General features: G+C 31.7%; 2 protein-coding genes across 2 annotated transcripts; both read right to left on the bottom strand.

The window, feature by feature from the left end:
• Positions 1-741: 741 nt before the first annotated feature.
• Positions 742-2,793, bottom strand: LOC143248347 (uncharacterized). The gene is made up of 3 exons (XM_076496736.1): positions 2,729-2,793; positions 2,053-2,151; positions 742-1,321 (listed from the first exon to the last, which is right to left on the bottom strand). The coding sequence occupies exons 1-3, from the start codon at positions 2,735-2,737 to the stop codon at positions 1,058-1,060; spliced, it is 372 nt and encodes a 123-aa protein (XP_076352851.1). The 5' UTR covers positions 2,738-2,793; the 3' UTR covers positions 742-1,057.
• A 6,018-nt stretch (positions 2,794-8,811) lies between these two features.
• On the bottom strand, positions 8,812-10,682 carry LOC143247422 (cuticle protein 10.9-like). The gene is made up of 3 exons (XM_076495496.1): positions 10,557-10,682; positions 10,131-10,232; positions 8,812-9,407 (listed from the first exon to the last, which is right to left on the bottom strand). The coding sequence occupies exons 1-3, from the start codon at positions 10,563-10,565 to the stop codon at positions 9,057-9,059; spliced, it is 462 nt and encodes a 153-aa protein (XP_076351611.1). The 5' UTR covers positions 10,566-10,682; the 3' UTR covers positions 8,812-9,056.
• Between the last annotated feature and the right edge of the window lie 7,685 nt (positions 10,683-18,367).

Below are 18,367 nucleotides of genomic sequence, written 5' to 3'. Positions count from 1 at the left end.
GTAAGTAATTTTCTCTCTCTTGTGTTTGTATAACAGCTGGACTGTGCGTGTGATTACAATTCGTTTTATATTTTGTGCAGATCAATGTTTTCCTTCAATACGGTTTTTGTTCAACTTTAAATAGAAAGTTTAATTTCATTAGATATTTCTTACTCATCTAAAGCAAAGATGCTTTAAGTGTATGTTTTGTATTTAAGACCAATGTTTGTGATTGATTTTATAGACTTGGTTGTGTCTCTTCTTTACTTAAACGAAGAAATTGACTCTTCACTAATAAATACGCAATATTTATGTTATTATTTGATTACTAAGAACTCGTTAAATATTTAAAGTAATGCGAGACCCCCACATTTACCTGTAGGGTGAAAAACAACGTTGAATTCTCAACTTTTCAATTTGCTCTCTTTTCTCACACAAATTATATACCTGGTAATTGTTTCCCTGTTTTTGACTCGCTGAGATTCCTTGACACACGCCAAACGTTATGTAAATATTTAATGTTTCGTTTGACAGTGTGTAGTATATTATAAGTGAATAGAAAGGAGTAACATACAGAAAAACGTCATTGCAGAGTTGTTTAAGATGTTACATACATAAAAAAATATATTTGTTCTAGATAAAGCTATTATTAAATAACTTTATAATCATAATGTTAGACTACTAAGAAAATTAAAATCACTGCATCTGTGTTGAACTATTTAACGTGTTATACCAATGTACAAAGTTTTCAAATATGTGAAATGCGGCTTTTAAAACACTTTATTGCACAATAAAAATACAAAATTTTGAACTTAGACCCATAACATAGCATCAAGCAATAACTTACTAAAGCATTGTATATAGAGAAGCAAAACAATCTGAAACTGTAAAAAAATCTGCATATAAATTTTGTGACAATAAGCATAACAGCAAGATTCAAGTATTTTCAACCGGTTCATTTTTCCAGAAAAAAAAAACTTATATACATATGTTTAGGCGTGGGCATAACCGTAGGCCCAAGGAGCGTGATAGTAAGGAGCATGTACGAGTTTGATGATTTTTTGAACAGGGGCAGCCTTCACCTTAACTGCAGGGGCTTCCTGAACTGACACCTGGACATCAGCAGGGTTGGCATTCGCAGTACCCGGTTCATTAGTTTCAATGGATGGCTTGAATCCATCAGCATCAGCTGTAAAGATACTCGTCGGTAGAGACCGTTTGCATCTGCGTAAGAGTAGCTGCCAGTGACGGCGCCACTTCCATCTCCAGACTCCTGACGGGACTGAGTGTTACCATCGTCGTCCTTGCTGTTGTAGCTGAAATCAAAAGGTTCAGGCTTTTCCTGATTGTACAGAAAATTTGTATTATAGCTTAATATCATATTTAATATTTGTAAAATAAAATAACGTCCTTTATTCTTAATGTTTCGTATATTACCCTTCAAATTATTTGAGACAAAGTATGATTTGCAATAAGTAAAATAATAAAACAATCCAATGTATTTCATGACCGAGTGATAATTATTTTCTATACGAAAAACAAATCTCACTGTAAAGAAATTCATTTGTTTCCAAATATCGAAATGAGAATAGACAATGTATTTGATATAAGAAAGATAAACCTGTAAGTTTGGTAGTTTACAAAAATAAATACCCTTCATTCCGAATATCTTCTATATAACTATATTAAAACTTAAGTTTTATTTATACTTCCATAGGGTAAATTATGAAATTAAAAGAACAGTTTTCATCAGGCTCTACACTGAGCTTTATTATCTATTATGAATTCATATGTTTAAACTTCACACTTCCACCATCAAGATGACAATAATTAAATCAATTAATGTTATTTACTGAACACATAAAAATCTCTGTTGTTAACATTCTTTATTAACTAGGTTGGTGAAAGTGCTAGAAACCTTAATGGTTAACTGGTCATATTTTCGGATTTTTAAATTGATGTGAGGTTAAACGTTTCTTTCAAGATTCAATTAGTTCTAGAGGACGATTTATGAATCTTTTTTCCTGAACAATTTTTACTCTAAATTATAAAATATATAACTGACAAACTTACAGCTGCAACAACTGGAGCCTGGATGACCTTAACAGCTGGGGCAGAGTATAAAAGATTACCAGCATAGGCAGCTGTTGCCAACATACACAGAACAAGTACCTGGAATCAAAAGGTAACGACGAATTATATCGTTTCTATATTTATTTTCCTTGACAAATAAGGGTGGTTCTGATTGCCGTCACACCAAACATGGTCGCCTTTTGAGCAGTGGGGGCGTTATAATGTAAAGTAAAATCCCATTATTCTATGGTAAAAGAGTAGTCCAAGAGTTGGCGGTGGGTGGTGATGACTAGGTGCTTTTCCTCTAGTGTTACACTGCGAACTTAGGGACGGCTAGCGTAGATATAATTCGAGTAGTTTTGCGCAAAATTAAGAAAGAAACCAAAGAAATCTTAATAAATAAATATCACAAATTAAATACGTTTTACAGTGAAAGTTTGTTTTAAACTAGAGAACCAAGTCATTCATTTACGAGGAATTATTTCCGATAGCTTATAGTTTTGATATATTATGATGACCATAAAATAAGTATTTCAATGATGCCTTATTTCAGTAATAGACGGAATCTTTTTCTGAGATAGCACTTTTCGTTAAGTTAAGAAATAATTAATAGATAAATCATTTCTAGCCCTTAATTTTTAAAACTGTACACAAATATGTCTGAGAAAAAGTATACCTTCAGCATCGTCTTCTCTGTATGGACTGCGGTTAACGGAAGACTCGGAGAGATGTGCTGACCGTTGCTACACTTGGTAGAGAAAGTTGGTCAGAAATCATCTTTTATACCCAATTTTGGCCTAATTTTGGTAGTTTGAAATCCAGGCTGATATGCTGCAAGAATTATTGATAAATAAAAATAAAGGATGAACGAGGATGTGAGTGATGAAAGTTTAACCTGAGGGAAGGGAGGGTTTGGACCAGTTTTTCAGTGAAAGTTCTCAATAACGTAATCTCGTTTTAACCATCCAACTAAATCATAAAGAAAACAGTTATTGGCATTATTTTTTCTGAACGATACACAATTAACCATGATGAGAAAACAGTGTTGGAAATATTGCGATTGAACTATGGTATCATTGTTGAGTTAAATATTGTTTTTCTGTTAAATAAATAGTATAGTGAAATAGTTACACAAAGAAGATAGTGTCGAACCGATGTATTATAATAATGTACTGTGGTTAGTGGTTATTAACTAATAAAGCTCTGCATATTTTTGTAATATAATCATGAAAGATTCATGATGATTAATTATTCTTCTACTTTAATTTTTCTTGTAGTCACAGCTTTTGAATTTGTTAGAGTAACCTGTATCTAATTAATATGAAATATGTAATAAACGTTTTTTTTTTATTTTTCTGTTAAAAAACAAATCTTACAAAATAGAATATCCTGTATTTGTGATAGGTTTTTAACGAAAGTGTTACTTCTATTTATTGTTTAATTAATAAAGATCTCTGTACACGTACTGTAAAAATGTAACAGAAACTGTGGGACACTGTGGTTGGATTTTGTAACATACAAAATTATTTACATTATTTGCCAGCGACTGTATTTGGTCAAAAAATCTAGACAAATAAACATGTGTATGACAAGTAAAATCTTTTGATCCTTCATTGTGTTATACATACAAAGCAACAAACAAAATATTATTAAATTATTAATTCTAAAATAAAATATTTAACCTACTACAAAAATTAATAAAAGAAAAATTAAAACAACAATCACAAATTTATTTAATTTAATCCCGACTCTCGCAGATTTATTTAGCTATCCATAAGTGAGAATTGTATTTTAGAAATTTATGATTGTGGTTTTAATTGTTTTTAAAGTCATAGCTATCAGTGATATGGTTTTACTGAAGTTAAGAGATGTTGTGTTTATTTCACAGACGTATAAAAGTTGAATAAATAAATAGGAATAAAAAATTATAATTTAAACCGAATGTAGGTCATTGGTTATTTATATTTTTGAAATAAGAAGTATATAAAAATGTAGAGAAACAATTAAAGTGATATTAGTTGGATAGATTTTATAACGGTTCTCAGTTCCTTCTTTGGTTGACATTATGATCCGTAGAGCCAAATGTAGCAGTCTAAATTTTATAAATAATACAATACATGTTACAAATGGTGTATTAGTGTAATAAAGATTTCCAACCGGAAACACTTTTCTGACTCTCATATATTCTAGTGTTAAAAGTTGAGTTTTAACCCGCGTCTGGTGGAGGACCAGTAATCCATTGTACAGTTATGTGATTTACATTAAAAAATGTGAAATTTATAAAAGTTTGCTAAATAAAACTACTTTATTCGCGATATTGAAACTACAAGAACGTATTTTAACAGAGTTGGTTTGATACATAATATTTCTAGAAGTTCAAATTTTTTCTTTATTACTGGTAGCTAGCATACTACTGACTGTGAATCTACTAATTCATTATCGTCCTGCCATTGTTAGAAAATCACGAGGTCCATAGATTAGACTGATGAGTGTGCTATGAGAATAGCTATCAAACCACACTATTTGATCATTGTAGAGTAACATAAAAACTTGTATATGGTGCAGCCAATTAATTAGCTGCCTTTTTTGTAATTTATTAACTCGAAACAACTGCCTGCGAAATTCGAAAACAACGTTACACTGCGAAATGGATTCGAACTCATATTTTACAAACTCTCTTATCAAACACAAGAATTGGAAGTAATCTTAACAAATGTCCTCTTACTGCGTTTTAGATTAAAAAGTTTAAAAATTAATTTGTTAAAAATTGGAGTTTTAACTATACCAGTTTGCATTAGCGTAATATGGTTAATTGTAAGAAACAACAGATAACGAAGTTTCATAAAATACTTTTGATGATGAATTGTTTGTAATGAATTCTGATTCGTGTAATATAGTAGCTTATTTCGTCTACGAATATTTTTGGGAATATTTGGAGACAAATATATATTGCAAAATTCTTTAAAATCAAATTATTTATTATTGTATTATGTGACACGAAGTTGGTATAATAATGTTGTTTTTTTTTCATATTACCACACTCATTTTGGATATATCATTAGATATTATATAGTTATTTTATCTCATGTCATACTTATAAGAGAAAATTGTGAGCCTCGCTCAATACCAGTAATTTTTATTTGTCTGTATACTACCGTTAATAACGTTGAAATTAAAATATTTCCTGTCATGATTGCCACAGAATAAGAAACAAAAATCTTATTATGACGTAACAAATAAATAAGTTACTCGTCCTGAAGTGATAAACTTTAATTTTATTTTGCATCCAACCTGTTTATCGTAACGACGAATGACTTACTTTTGATATGAGGAAACATTATAATATTTATCAATATTGCTTTAGTTTTGATGGATTATTGAAGTCACTGATTTAACTTACTAAATAAAGGTTACTATTTTATAATGACAGCACCCTGACAGCAAAAACATGTATCTTGCTGTGAGAACGTTGGAGGCAACGATAATCAGAATCTAATGTTACGTGTAAGAAATACAAGAATTCTCAATATGCGAGAAATAAATTAAGTAAGATATGTATATCTTATTGTATCTGATGTTACAAAGCTACAGAAATCAAGAACCTGATATACGGCTTCTTGGATTTCTGTTTCGTTAAAAAAAAAAAAAAACACTGATAATCTAACGTACATCAAATGAAAATACTATGTATTATATAAAGTTATTATGTATAACAACTTATGATTTACTGATTATAATAAAGGATAAATGATGCTGTTGACTGTCTGTATTGAAACCTTTAAATGTTCAATTACAATATATACGGGTGTTTTATTATAGCAAAGCTACATATGACTATCAGCTGTGTCCACAAAGAGGAATCGAGCTTGTGATATTGTAGAATGTAAATTCCAAGACAAAACAACAGGGGACAATTACAGTCTAATAAAATGACTATGCAAAATAAATGCTAAAAGTAAAGGTATATAAAAGGTATAAAAATTAATATAGAATTATTATAAAAAAATTTTGAATAGACAGTTGACTTATCTTGTCTTCGTAACGAACGTTTTCCCATAGAAATGAACATATTACTCATGTTTGTTGTCACAAAAATTTAATGACATTTATTTATGTCTCTAATATAAAACAACAAATAAAAAAATAATACTTTACTGAGAGACATGAAATTTAATCTAGCAAAGCACTGAAGCTACTGTGCAAATACATTCATAAAGTAGCAAATATATATTATATGAATACACATGGCGAATTTGTAAACCCATCATTTAACAGCAGGAAGTACTTTCAATTTTCGTTTAAACGTGATCGTATGTATATAGGTGAAGAACAAGTTTGACAACTTTACGAAAAGATACAACATTGACCTGGATTGTCGTGGATTTCTAAGACGTTGTTTTTTTCTCTTATATATCGGCAGGAGAGTCCCTTTGTGGATCCTTTATTATTTAAGTGGAAGGTATAACAACATTAACATTGGTCTTTCATAAACAATCGAAGAAGGATATCCCAAGATATAATAATGTTGCAGGAAAAGAAGTAATTACACTAATTTAAGATTATGCCCCAACATCTGACTATTATGATCAGATAGAGTAATTTCATGACGATGTTAAAAACGCACTAAGAGAAAAAAAGGCAAAACGCTGAGTATTTACGGGTAATTTCAGTGTCGAAATATGAATTGAAGAAGACACCGAACCGTTTCAAAGTGTAGGAAGAAACGGCAGAGGTCAAAGCAACAATAAGGTAGATAGACATCCTAAGTTTGTAGAAAATGAACAATTGTTAATAGGATATACTTTATCTCTGAACAAAAATGTAAATATTAGATGTAGGAAAGTCCAAGTGCAAAAGTAAAAAATAAATCAATTTTATATCGGTGAATGAGAAATTATGGAAAATTGTGAATTTCTATCCAAGACGGACATAGAGAGTAACCGTAGAATGGTGAGAACAAGAATGAAGATAAATAAAAGATTAGCGAGACTTAAAAATATGCATCAGAAGAAAGCTCTCAAGATTAATATTTGTCATCTAAATGAAAGCGAAAGAGATTTTATGTTAAATATGAGAAACAGATTTGGAATGTTAGAGGAAGGCCAAGATCTATATAACATTCGTTAAACTAAATAAGATTTTAATCAAAGAAAACAAAATCAACTGATTTTAAAAACGAATTTTAGTAAAGATGAGGAACATGAGATCAAAGAGATAACGGATGGCAGGAGAAAGTAATTAAGTGGAATATAGAGGAAGAACATACAAGAGAAATGTGAATATGTTGAGTTAAGAAAGATATTAAGGAAATAAAGAAGGAAAAAAAAACAAGAAAAAGAAAGAAAAAATATTTTTAAAGCTCGTAGAGGACCTAAGAGTATTACTAGAGTGGTTTTGAACAGAAGGAAGAAGAAATCACTACAAATGATAAAACAGAAACAGTTTAAATATGTACAAAATGTTACAAAGCCTTATTTATATACTTCAATAATAAAGATGAAATAGGAACAGAAATACATAGTGATAACAACAACGCAGATAATACAAAAGTACCTAAAATTTTAGTCTAAGAATTGGAGAATGCATTGAAAAGCGGGAAAGCTCCAAGAAATGATACAAACACTAGGAATGTTTCAAAATAGTAACTGAAAGGAGTGATGGAAAGATTGATGGCTAATCTTGTTGCTATGATACTCTATGTACTGTAGAAATGGACATGCCTGTCTGGTAGAGCTCTCGATTTCGAAGTTCCAAAGGAAGTACAACAATGTAATGATACCTTCATTACTATAACAGAATAAAGTAGATTACTTTGTTATACCTTTGGATCTCAAATGTTACGGAGCAGAAAAATAACAAAGTAGCTTGGAGGTTTCAGAAACATCGGATATGATACAAGGAGAGTAATAACCATGCTTCTTAATAATTGAAAACTTTCTGTTAAGTTAAGTAGAAATGTATATAAAGATTGGTAATAAAATAATATTTAATACTCGGAGCTTCTCTACTTGTTATATATTACCCACAAGTCCATGCTATGTATCCCATCTCTTTTTCTGCAACAACATTCAGAGTAAACATTCTGTAAACACTTCATAAATGATTGTCTGTTGACATGTTATTTCTCTAGGTGAAGTATAAATACAATTACTTTCTTGCACAATTTGTTAGCCTTGGTATTAACAAGAGAACCTTTATTACTTAATTTTACAATGTCACTTTGTTAACATTTAATAGAGTGTAGATTGTGAATTTATCTCTTGAACAACGCAGCTGATGTCATGGTAATAAGTACTCTCACTTTTGTTTTTGTATCATAGTACTCAGTTTGTTCAATTGCAAGTTTTTTTATTTTTGGTAGTTTTCAGTGTGAACTTCAATTGTGTTTTTGTTGAGCTTTAAATGAAAAAAAAATGAATTAGATTATATATTTCTCTTGTTTGTCTTTAGAAAGGTGTGCTTTAAGTATATATTTTGTATTTAAGACGAATGTTTGTGGTTGATCTTGAAGACTTTATTGTGTCTCTTCTTTACTTAAACGATGAAATTGACTCTTTACTAATAAATACGCAAGATTTTTGTTATTATTTGGTAACTAAGAACTCAATTTGTCTTGTTAAAGTTACTATTAAACTACTTTACAGTATATTAGACTACTAAGAAAAGTAACACTGTTTGTTCTGTTAAACTCTTTAACGTGTTGTATATATTATACAGTTCGTTTTATTTAAAAACTCTAAAAATTTCAAATATCTAAAATACGGCTTGCAAAACACTACTTTATTGCACCATAGAAATCCATAATTTAGGTTACTAACAAAGCATTAAGCAAATAACTTACTAAAGCAACACATATGAAGAAGCAAAGCAATCTGAAACTAAAGTCACTATTACGATGGATGCAACTGATCAACAGGTAAAATCGTGTGACGATAAACATAACGAAAAGTTACAAACATTTTAAAAAGGGTTATTTTTCTACAACAAAATAAACTTATATATATTTAAGCGTGGGCATAGCCGTAGGCTAAAGGAGCGTGGTAGTAGGGAGCATGTACGAGTTTGATGATTTTGTGGACAGGAGCAGCCTTGACTTTAACTGCAGGGGCTTCCTGAACTGACACCTGGACATCAGCAGGGTTGGCATTCGCAGTACCCGGTTCATTAGTTTCAATGGATGGCTTGAATCCACTAGCATCAGCTGTGAAAGATACTCGTCGGTAGAGACCGTTTGCATCTGCGTAAGAGTAGCTGCCAGTTACGGCGCCACTTCCATCTCCAGACTCCTGACGGGACTGAGTGTTACCATCGTCGTCCTTGGTGTCGTAGCTGAAGTCAAAAGGTTCAGGCTTTTCCTGATTGTACAGAAAATTTGTATTACAGCTTAATATCATATTTAATGTTCGTAAAATGGAAGAACGTCCTTTATTCTTAATGTTTCGTATATTACCCGTCAAACTATTTGAGACAAAGTAGGATTTGCAATAAGTAAAGTAATAAAACAATGTAATGTATTTCATAACCAAGTGATAATTATTTTCTATACCAAAAATGAGTCTGACTTTAATGAAATTCGTTTGTTTTCAAATATGCAGATCGAAATGAGAATAGATAAAGTAATTGATGTAAGAAAGATAAACCTGTGTGTTTGGTAGTTTACTGAAATACATACCCTATATTCCGAATATCTTCTAGAGAACTTAAGTTTTATTGATACCTCAATAGGGTAAATTATGAAATTAAAAGAACAGTTTTCATGAGGCTCTATAATGAGCTTTATTATCTGTTACGAATTCATACGTTTAAGCTTCAAACTTACCCCATTAATATGACAATAACTTACAACAAGTAATGTTCTTCACTGAACACATAAAAAGCTATTTTATTAACAGTCTAGATCGGTAAGGTTGCTAGAAACGTTAACTGTGTACTGATCATGCTTTCGATTTTTTTTTTATATTGACATGAAGATAAATATTTATTTAAAAATTAATTTGTCTCTTGAGAACAATATATGAGACTTTTTTTCTCAAAGAAATTTCAATATAAATTATAATATATATAATAGATGAACTTACTGCAGCAACAACTTGAGGCGCATGGATAACTTTAACAGCTGGGGCAGCATAGAAAGGATATCCAGCATAGGCAGCTGTGGCCAAAATACACAGGAGAAGTACCTGGAATTAAGTTAACGACGTATTATATCGTTTCTATATTTCTTTCCTTAACAAATAAATATCACAATTTTTATTTAGTTTCACTTTGAAATTTTGTATTAAATTTTAATTATAAGAAATTATTTGTGAATACTTCAATGTTTTAGTTTTTATATATTATGATGACCATAAAATAAGTACTTCAATGATTCCTTATTTCAGTAATAGACGGAATCTTTTTCTGAGATAGCACTTTTCGTTAAGTTAAGAAATAATTAATAGATAAATCATTTCTAGTCCTTAATTTTTAAAACTGTACACAAATATGTCTTGAAAAAATTATACCTTCAGCATTGTGTTGTCTATATGGACTGTAGTTAACAGAAGACTCGAATAAATTTGCTGACCGTTGCTACACTTGGTAGAGAGAGTTGGTCAGAAAACATCTTTTATACGCAATTTTGGCCTAGTTTTGGTCATTTGGAATCGAGGCTGACATGGTACAAAAATTCTTGATAAACAAGTAATTAAGGATGACAGAGGATGTGAGTGGTGAAAGTTTAGGCCTGAGGGAAGGGAGGGATTGGACCAGTTTTTTAGTGAAAGTTCTCAATAACGTAGGGTCATTTTAACCATCTAAAGAAATCATAAAGAAAAATATTTATCGACATTGTTCTTACTGAACGATACACAATGAATCATGATAAGACAAACAGTGTTGGATATATTGTGGTTGAACTATTGTATGATTGCTGAGTTAAATATTGTTTTTCTATTAGACAAATAGTTTAATGAAATAATTACGCAAAGAAACTATGTTCGACTAGGTGTATCTTAATAGTGTAGTGTGGTCAGTGGTTTATAATGAATAAGGCTCTACCTGTTTTTGTAATACAATCATCAAATATTCATTCATTCAGTGTACTTTCTTGTAATCACTCCTGATTAATTTGTTAAAGTTACTTGTACCTAATGAATATGAAATATGCAATAATGTTAAAAAAGATATCCGACATTGTAGAATAATCTGTATTTGTAGCAGGTCTCCAACGAAGTGTTATTTGTATTTATTGTAAAAATAACCAATATCCCTGTAAATATACTGTTAAGATGTTTAAGCAACAGAAAAATAGAGACACTGTGGTTGGATTTTGCAACAAATAAAATTATTTACATTATTCGCCAACGACTGTATTTGAGCAAAACGTTTAGACAAGTAAACCTGTGTTTGACGAGAAAACCCTTTGAGTGGTCCATTGTGTTATAACACACCAAGAAAATAAGAGATGGTGCTCAAACTTTTTGTATTCTAAAACGTAATAATTAACCTACTACAAATAGTAATGAAAGAAGAATTAAAACAACAATCACAAATTTGTAATATTTAATCCCGACTTTCTCAGCTTTATTCAGCTATCTCTAAGTGAGAATTGCATTTCACAAATTTATGATTGTGGTTTTTAATTATTCGAAAAGTTATAGCTATCAGTGATATGGCTATACTGAAGTTTACAGATGTTGTGTTCATTCCACAGACGTATAACAACTGGAGAAATAAATAAGTGAGTGTGTGTTTTTTTTATAGCAAGCCACATCGGGCTATTTGCTGAGCCCACCGGGGGAAATCGAACCCCTGATTATAGCGTTGTAAATCCGTAGACCTACCGCTGTAATAGCGGGGAAAAAATAAATAGGAATATAATCTTATAATTTTAATCGAATGTGGGCCATTGGTTACTTGTATACTTCATATAAGAAGTGTGTAAAAAGTGGACAAACAATTAAAGTGATATTAGTTGGAGAGATTTTATTACGGTTGTCAGTTACTACTTTGATTGAGATTGTGATCCGTATAGCCAAAGGTAGCAGTGTAAATATTTCAAATAATACAATGCTTGATATAAGTGGTGTATTTGTGCAATAAAGATTTCTTACCCGTGACTCTATATTGACTCTCATATATTCTAACGTTAAAAGTCGAGTTTTGACCCGTGTCTGGTAGAGAACCAATAATCCATTGTACAGTTATGTGATTCACAATAAACAATGACAAATTTATAAAAGTTTGCTAAATTAAGCTTCTTTATTAGAGATATTGAAACTACAGAAACGTACTTTAATAGAGCTTGTTCAAAACATGATATTTATATAAGTTTAAATGTTTTGTTTTGTTTTGTTTTACTGGTAGCTAGTATACTACTGACTATGAATCAGTTGATTATTTGTCCTCCTGCCATTGTTGGAAAATAATGAGGTTTATAGATTAGACTGATGGGTGTGCTTTGAGAATAGCCATCAAACTACACTATTTGATCATTGTAGAGTAGCATAAAACTGGTATATGGTGCAACCGATTAATTAGCTGCCTTTCTCTAATTTATTAGCTTGAAACGACTACCTGCGAAATTCGACTCAATATTGAGTCTGATGTATTATAACGTTAAAAGTCGAGTTTTGACCTGCGTCTGGAAGAGGATCAATAACCCATTGCAAAGTTATGTGATTTTACAATAAACAAAGTTAAACTTATAAAACTTTGCTAAACTAAGCTTTCTTACAAACACATCTTTGTAGTTTTAATAGAGCTGACTCAAAATAGTGAAGCAATTATCTTGTAATTTTGAAAATCCAGACATTGATGTGAAAAATTATAGAATCTTTGTGCAAGTTCTAATGTTTTATTTTTTACTAGTATCTAGTATACTATTTACTGTAAATCAAAGGATTCATTCTCCTTCTGCCATTGTTAAAAAATAACGTGTTACACAAGTTAAATTGGTGGGTGTGTTATAAGAATAACAATAAAATCACAGTATTCGATCAGTGTAGAGTAGCATATGGTGCAGCCGATTACTTAGCTGCCATTTCTTTAATATATTACCTTGAAACGCCTATGAGCAGGCGACCCTTTGTGTAGATTTGTGCGAAATTCGAAAACAATTAATGGTGTTCGAAGTCATATCCTTCAAACTTTCTTATCTAATACAGGAATTGAGCGTAATTTTAACAAATGACCTCCTCTTGCGTGTTTGATTAAAAAGTCTGACAATAAAATGTTTAAAAATTGGATTATCAGCTTTTATTAGTGTAACATGATTAATTGAAGGAATCAAAAGCTTACGAAGTATTATAAATGTCTTGAAGTTATTTGATAAGTCAAACTTATGTAGAATTTGTCCACGAGAAAGAGGTTTATTTTGATCGATGGTGTAATTCTGTACATATTGAGGACAGTTTCGACAAATTAAGACACTTTTGTATAATTGAGGACTTTAAACGCTGTAGAAGTAATGACCTCAAACCTTACATGGATGAGCAGAATGATGAAACACAACAGGAAGCAGCTGATCTTTTCTATGGTTACATTTTAACAAATAAAGCTACTTTTCATAAAAAATAAATTCCTTCCATCTTATCAAAACTCTATACCTGTTCAATCCATTAAAGCTGGGGATTCTTCTAGAAATCCAGCTGTTCTTATTCGAAATCTTCAGATAGTCATGTTAAAACTTCATCAAAGTCATTACGGTCTGTCTGTTATCTTTGTAAAAAACCTGGTCATGATATGTCCGATTGTTAATGTTTGAAAAAGATAAAAGAATAGGAAGCAGCACCTGGTGAGTTTGTGTCCAATATGGACGTAGTTTCATCACATCATCCAATGTTTTTCGTTTTGTCACTGATATATTTAGGGAGGAATTTAGATCTTTTGTGTCCGTTGGTTTTTGTCTTTGACAAATTGCACTGCTAATTCCATACCCATACAAATTGTACGTAATACTGAGGTGATTCAGTGTTAGAAGACATACTAAGATTCGAGTTCTTCCACTGGTGAGTCTGTTATTGCTCAGAGCAATGAGGCTGGCTTTGTTAATGTTCTTTTTCATAACATATATTTAACATCAGACCTACTTTCAGGACCAGATGTGATTGGAGTAAGACCTACTCTAATAATTAAGGGTGTATAATTATTGCTGGGAATCGATTTGCCTGGTGGATAAGTTGTTGCTGAACCAAGAATGGTTAGCGAACCGATCACTGTTTCGTCTGAAGATAATGTTCTTCCGGAGAATCCAGACGTGTTTTCCTCGTGTAATGTGACTGGAGCTCAGGCTAAGAAATGAAAATACAAGCAAATGATAGATACATGTTTAGAGGATGATATTATAGATTTTTTTTCCACATTTTTGGATTTGATACGGATCTTGTGAATAATTTTCCTACTGACAATTCATAAATGAGTGACTCTGATGAACGTGAGAGATCTGGTTCAGCTGGTGAAGTGCTATTTGCTAAAATAAACTGATTGCCAAGCAAGAAAAGGATCCGTAGACATCTTCAATATTTAAATATGCATTCCGAAAGAATGGTCTGGAAAATGTTCTAAGTATTTGTTTTTTTATAAAAAATGTGCTCATGAGAAAATGGGGACCACTAGATGTACCAGCTTCAGAGGCCTGGCTGTAATTTATTAAATAGTTGTTCCAAAATAATTTCATTCTGACATATTAGGCCTCCCAGTGGCTCAGTGGTATGTCTGCGGACTTACAACGCTAAAAACCGGGTTTCGATAGCCGTGGTGGACAGAGCACAGATAGTCCATTGTGTAGGTTTGTGCTTAATTCAAAACAACAACTGACATATTAAAAGTGACCCACAAAATCCCCCTTAAAGGGCACTTATGTGTCAAGTAGACATGTGACAAAATTATGAGACTTTTCTTTCGGGCAAAAATTAAGAAAAATGTTTCTCAATATTGTAAAACCTGTTATATCTGTCAATTAGTAGAAAATTCTAACCAGAAAACTGTTGTTATTAATTTAAAACTATTCCAATCTTTCAAAGAACAACTTAGTCCTCTGATTATTGATTGTGTTGACCCAAATATATAACATTTGGGTTTAAGCATTTTCACGTTCTATGTATTTTTATTATCATAAAATTATTTGTATTGATTGTATACTGTAATGATTTTTGAAGTCATATAAATCTTTAACTATTTATTATATTTAATGTATTCACACCACTGTGTGTATATATATAATATCTTAGTTAAAAGTTGCTCAGTCTCCCGCTGGCATAGCGCCAAGTCTACGAAGTTGTAACGCTTAAATTAACGGTTCAATTTTCCTCTGTGGACACAGAAGAGAAGATAGCCCGATGTGGCTTTATTATAAGAAAATACAAACTGTTTAACGCCAATTTTTATTTATCTAGGGATGTAGGTGAACTATATATTTATTTTAATATATATGACTCTTTTAGTTTAATATATATTTAGAAATGCATATAACTTATATTGTTAAATGTGTATTGCGAACTGTTTTCCTGACTGTTTTCTAAATTTAAAGGAAGATGATTGGGCATAAGAACCAACAATGTATGGTGTATGTATGTGAAATACCAGTATTGTTGCCATTGCTGAAATATCTGAAAACTTTCTTCTCGAGCTAATAAAAGGTAACCAACGCAACGCAGGGAGGCAGTTTAATATTGTTGGTTTGCTACAGTTCGTATACTACAGGCCTCGGAAACTGTGATAAACACTTATTAACTGGAAAAGTACAGACATTTAACGCGGAAGATTTATAGATTTCGTACATTACAAATGGTTTAACTTCACTGAATTAACTTTGGACGTTAGTATTTCTACAAGAACATTACATATCTTCGTCGCGGGGCCCGGTATGGCCAAGCGTGTTAAGGCGTTCCACTCATAATCCGAGGGTCGCGGGTTTGAATCCCTGTCGCACCAAACATGCTCGCCCTTTCAGCCGTGGGGGCGTTATAATGTGGCGTTCAATCCCACTATTTGTTGGTAAAAGAATAGCCCAAGAGTTGGCGGTGGATGGTGATAACTAGCTGCCTTCCCTCTTGTTTTACACTGTTAAATTAGGGACGGCTAGCACAGATAGCCCTCGAGTAGCTTTGTGCAAAATTAAAACAAACAAAAAACAAACAAACAACCTCTTATAGAGCGTGGGTTGGCTTTGTTGCAGAGCTCTGGATATCGGTACTGGAAAGAAGTGTTCGAATTCGTCCGATATCAAAAAATATTCCACGCAATTTCAGCTTCGAAAACATTATAAGAGTGACAATCAACTCCTTAACGTGGATACTTGGTGGTAGATTTTTACTGACTCGTTGCCTTCGCGCTGTGATTCAAAACTAAATACAGCCGCATATACTCTCACTAGTTCTTCTTTAAGTGGCCCGGCATGGCCAGGCGTGCGACTCGTAATCTGAGGGTCGCAGGTTCGCATCTCCGTCGCGCCAAACATGCTCGACCTTTCAGCCATGGGGGCGTTATAATTTTACGGCCAATCCCACTATTCGTTGGTAAAAGAGTAGCCCAAGAGTTGGCGGTGGGTGGTGATGACTATCTGCCTTCCCTCTAGTCTTACACTGCAAAATTAGGGACGGCTAGCGCAGATAGCCCTCATGTAGCTTTAGGCGAAATTAAAAAAAAAACAAAACAAATCAATCTTCCTTAAGTACAAATGACTGTAGAATTACTTTCTAGTTCTCTACTTAGTTAACGATAAGTTAAATTTAGTTGTAAACGTTTTATATTACATTTTTAAATGGTTTACACAAATTTCAGAAAATTATGCTTTCGCTATGGTTTTAAAATATCATAAAAATATACTTTTATGACTGTAGAAATTCATTAAATAGATATAAATTGTTTTAGTATATTTTCATAAATAAAGTCTTATTTCGCACAAAAAGAGCAAAGTGTTTTGAAACATTTAAATATAAATAACAAAAAAAAATTTAAATTTATAATACTCAAAGATCACATAGCTTTACGAAAGTATTCCGAACGCAACAAAATTATTCTTCCAGGTTAACACCAAATAATAATTAACCTCTCCAGTCATTTAAGTTCAAGAATGCAGTTAGTGAGAAACTATAGTCGTTATTCAATTGGACGGTTTTAAGTTTCGTTTGAAGAGAGGAAGAACTTTTGGTGCAGGTTAAAAAATTGGAGCATGAATAATCTCAGCAGATGAAGTAACGTATAGCAAATAACCAACATATTTTAGACTTGTCGCTATGCCACTGATACAAAACATCAGTTCTTTAATATTTCACTCTTACTATACTGGCATATTGTGCCCGAAAAGAAATTACTATTTTATCCCAGGTGTGTGATTTATTATATTATGAGAATATAAGTAATCAACTTTTGTAATTAAAATTGATCTTAGATAGACTAGCTTTCAGAACAATTTATTAAAAAAACAAGATACAGTAGGAAATATAAATATATTAATGTATAATATGGAAGCCTTGTAACCATCTACATCTGTCACAAGATTTACTCGTCTGTGGAGATCGTTAGTGTCTCTGTAGAAGAATCTGCCACTAATAGCGCTGGTTCCATCTGCTGACTCCTAGAAATCTTAGATGTTGCCATGATATTTATTCATGGTTTTATAATTGGGTTTTTCATGGCAGAGTCGTATTTTATATTAGAATTTCACCTGGTACTTTTCACTTGACAAACAATAAGAGTATGGTTAACTAATATTTGACTTATAATAGCTCATATTGTATATATCTCTCTTATTTGTTACCCTAGAAACTTAATTAATGACTTGTATGTTTCGTTAGTGTTGAACATTTATTTTTGTCTCTAATGTATAACAACAAACAATAAGTTAATAATTCACTTACAGCTTAAAAGCTAATCAAACAAAGACTTGAAGTTACTACATAAATGTGTTCACAATAAAGCATATAAATATTTTATGAATACACGTGTGGGACCAGCAAATCCAATATTTAAAAGCAGGAAGTATTTTCATTTTACTTCTAATAACGAGCGAAGACATACAGCTCATGAACAAGTTTGATGACTTTATGAATAGGGACGTGGATTGTAGTGGATCTCTGAACTTTTCTTTATATTTTTAGACATCAAAATGGAGTACCTTTGTAGTGCTCTTATTATTTATATGGAAGATTTAACAACATTAACATTAGCCGGGTGAAACTACTAATGTCTGCAGGACACAACTAAATGATGTTAGATAATGACCTGCAAATACTGCTGGAAAAGATTTAAAATATAAAATAAGACACCTTGGGTCTAAGTGAAACTAAAAGAATTGGATAAGGCCTAGTAGAAACGAAATGTATATGAAAAT

The sequence above is a fragment of the Tachypleus tridentatus genome, chromosome 1, assembly GCF_004210375.1.
Source record: "Tachypleus tridentatus isolate NWPU-2018 chromosome 1, ASM421037v1, whole genome shotgun sequence".
Taxonomy (NCBI): domain Eukaryota; kingdom Metazoa; phylum Arthropoda; class Merostomata; order Xiphosura; family Limulidae; genus Tachypleus; species Tachypleus tridentatus.
The sequence above is the reverse complement of the archived record's forward strand: the minus strand, read 5'-3'. Positions and strand labels throughout refer to the sequence as shown.

Coding starts and splice junctions, on each gene's coding strand:
- LOC143248347 (XM_076496736.1), bottom strand. Junction 1,322..2,052: donor AGGCTCCAGTTGTTGCAGCT/GTAAGTTTGTCA, acceptor CTGTACAATCAG/GAAAAGCCTGAACCTTTTGA.
- LOC143247422 (XM_076495496.1), bottom strand. Junction 9,408..10,130: donor CGCCTCAAGTTGTTGCTGCA/GTAAGTTCATCT, acceptor CTGTACAATCAG/GAAAAGCCTGAACCTTTTGA.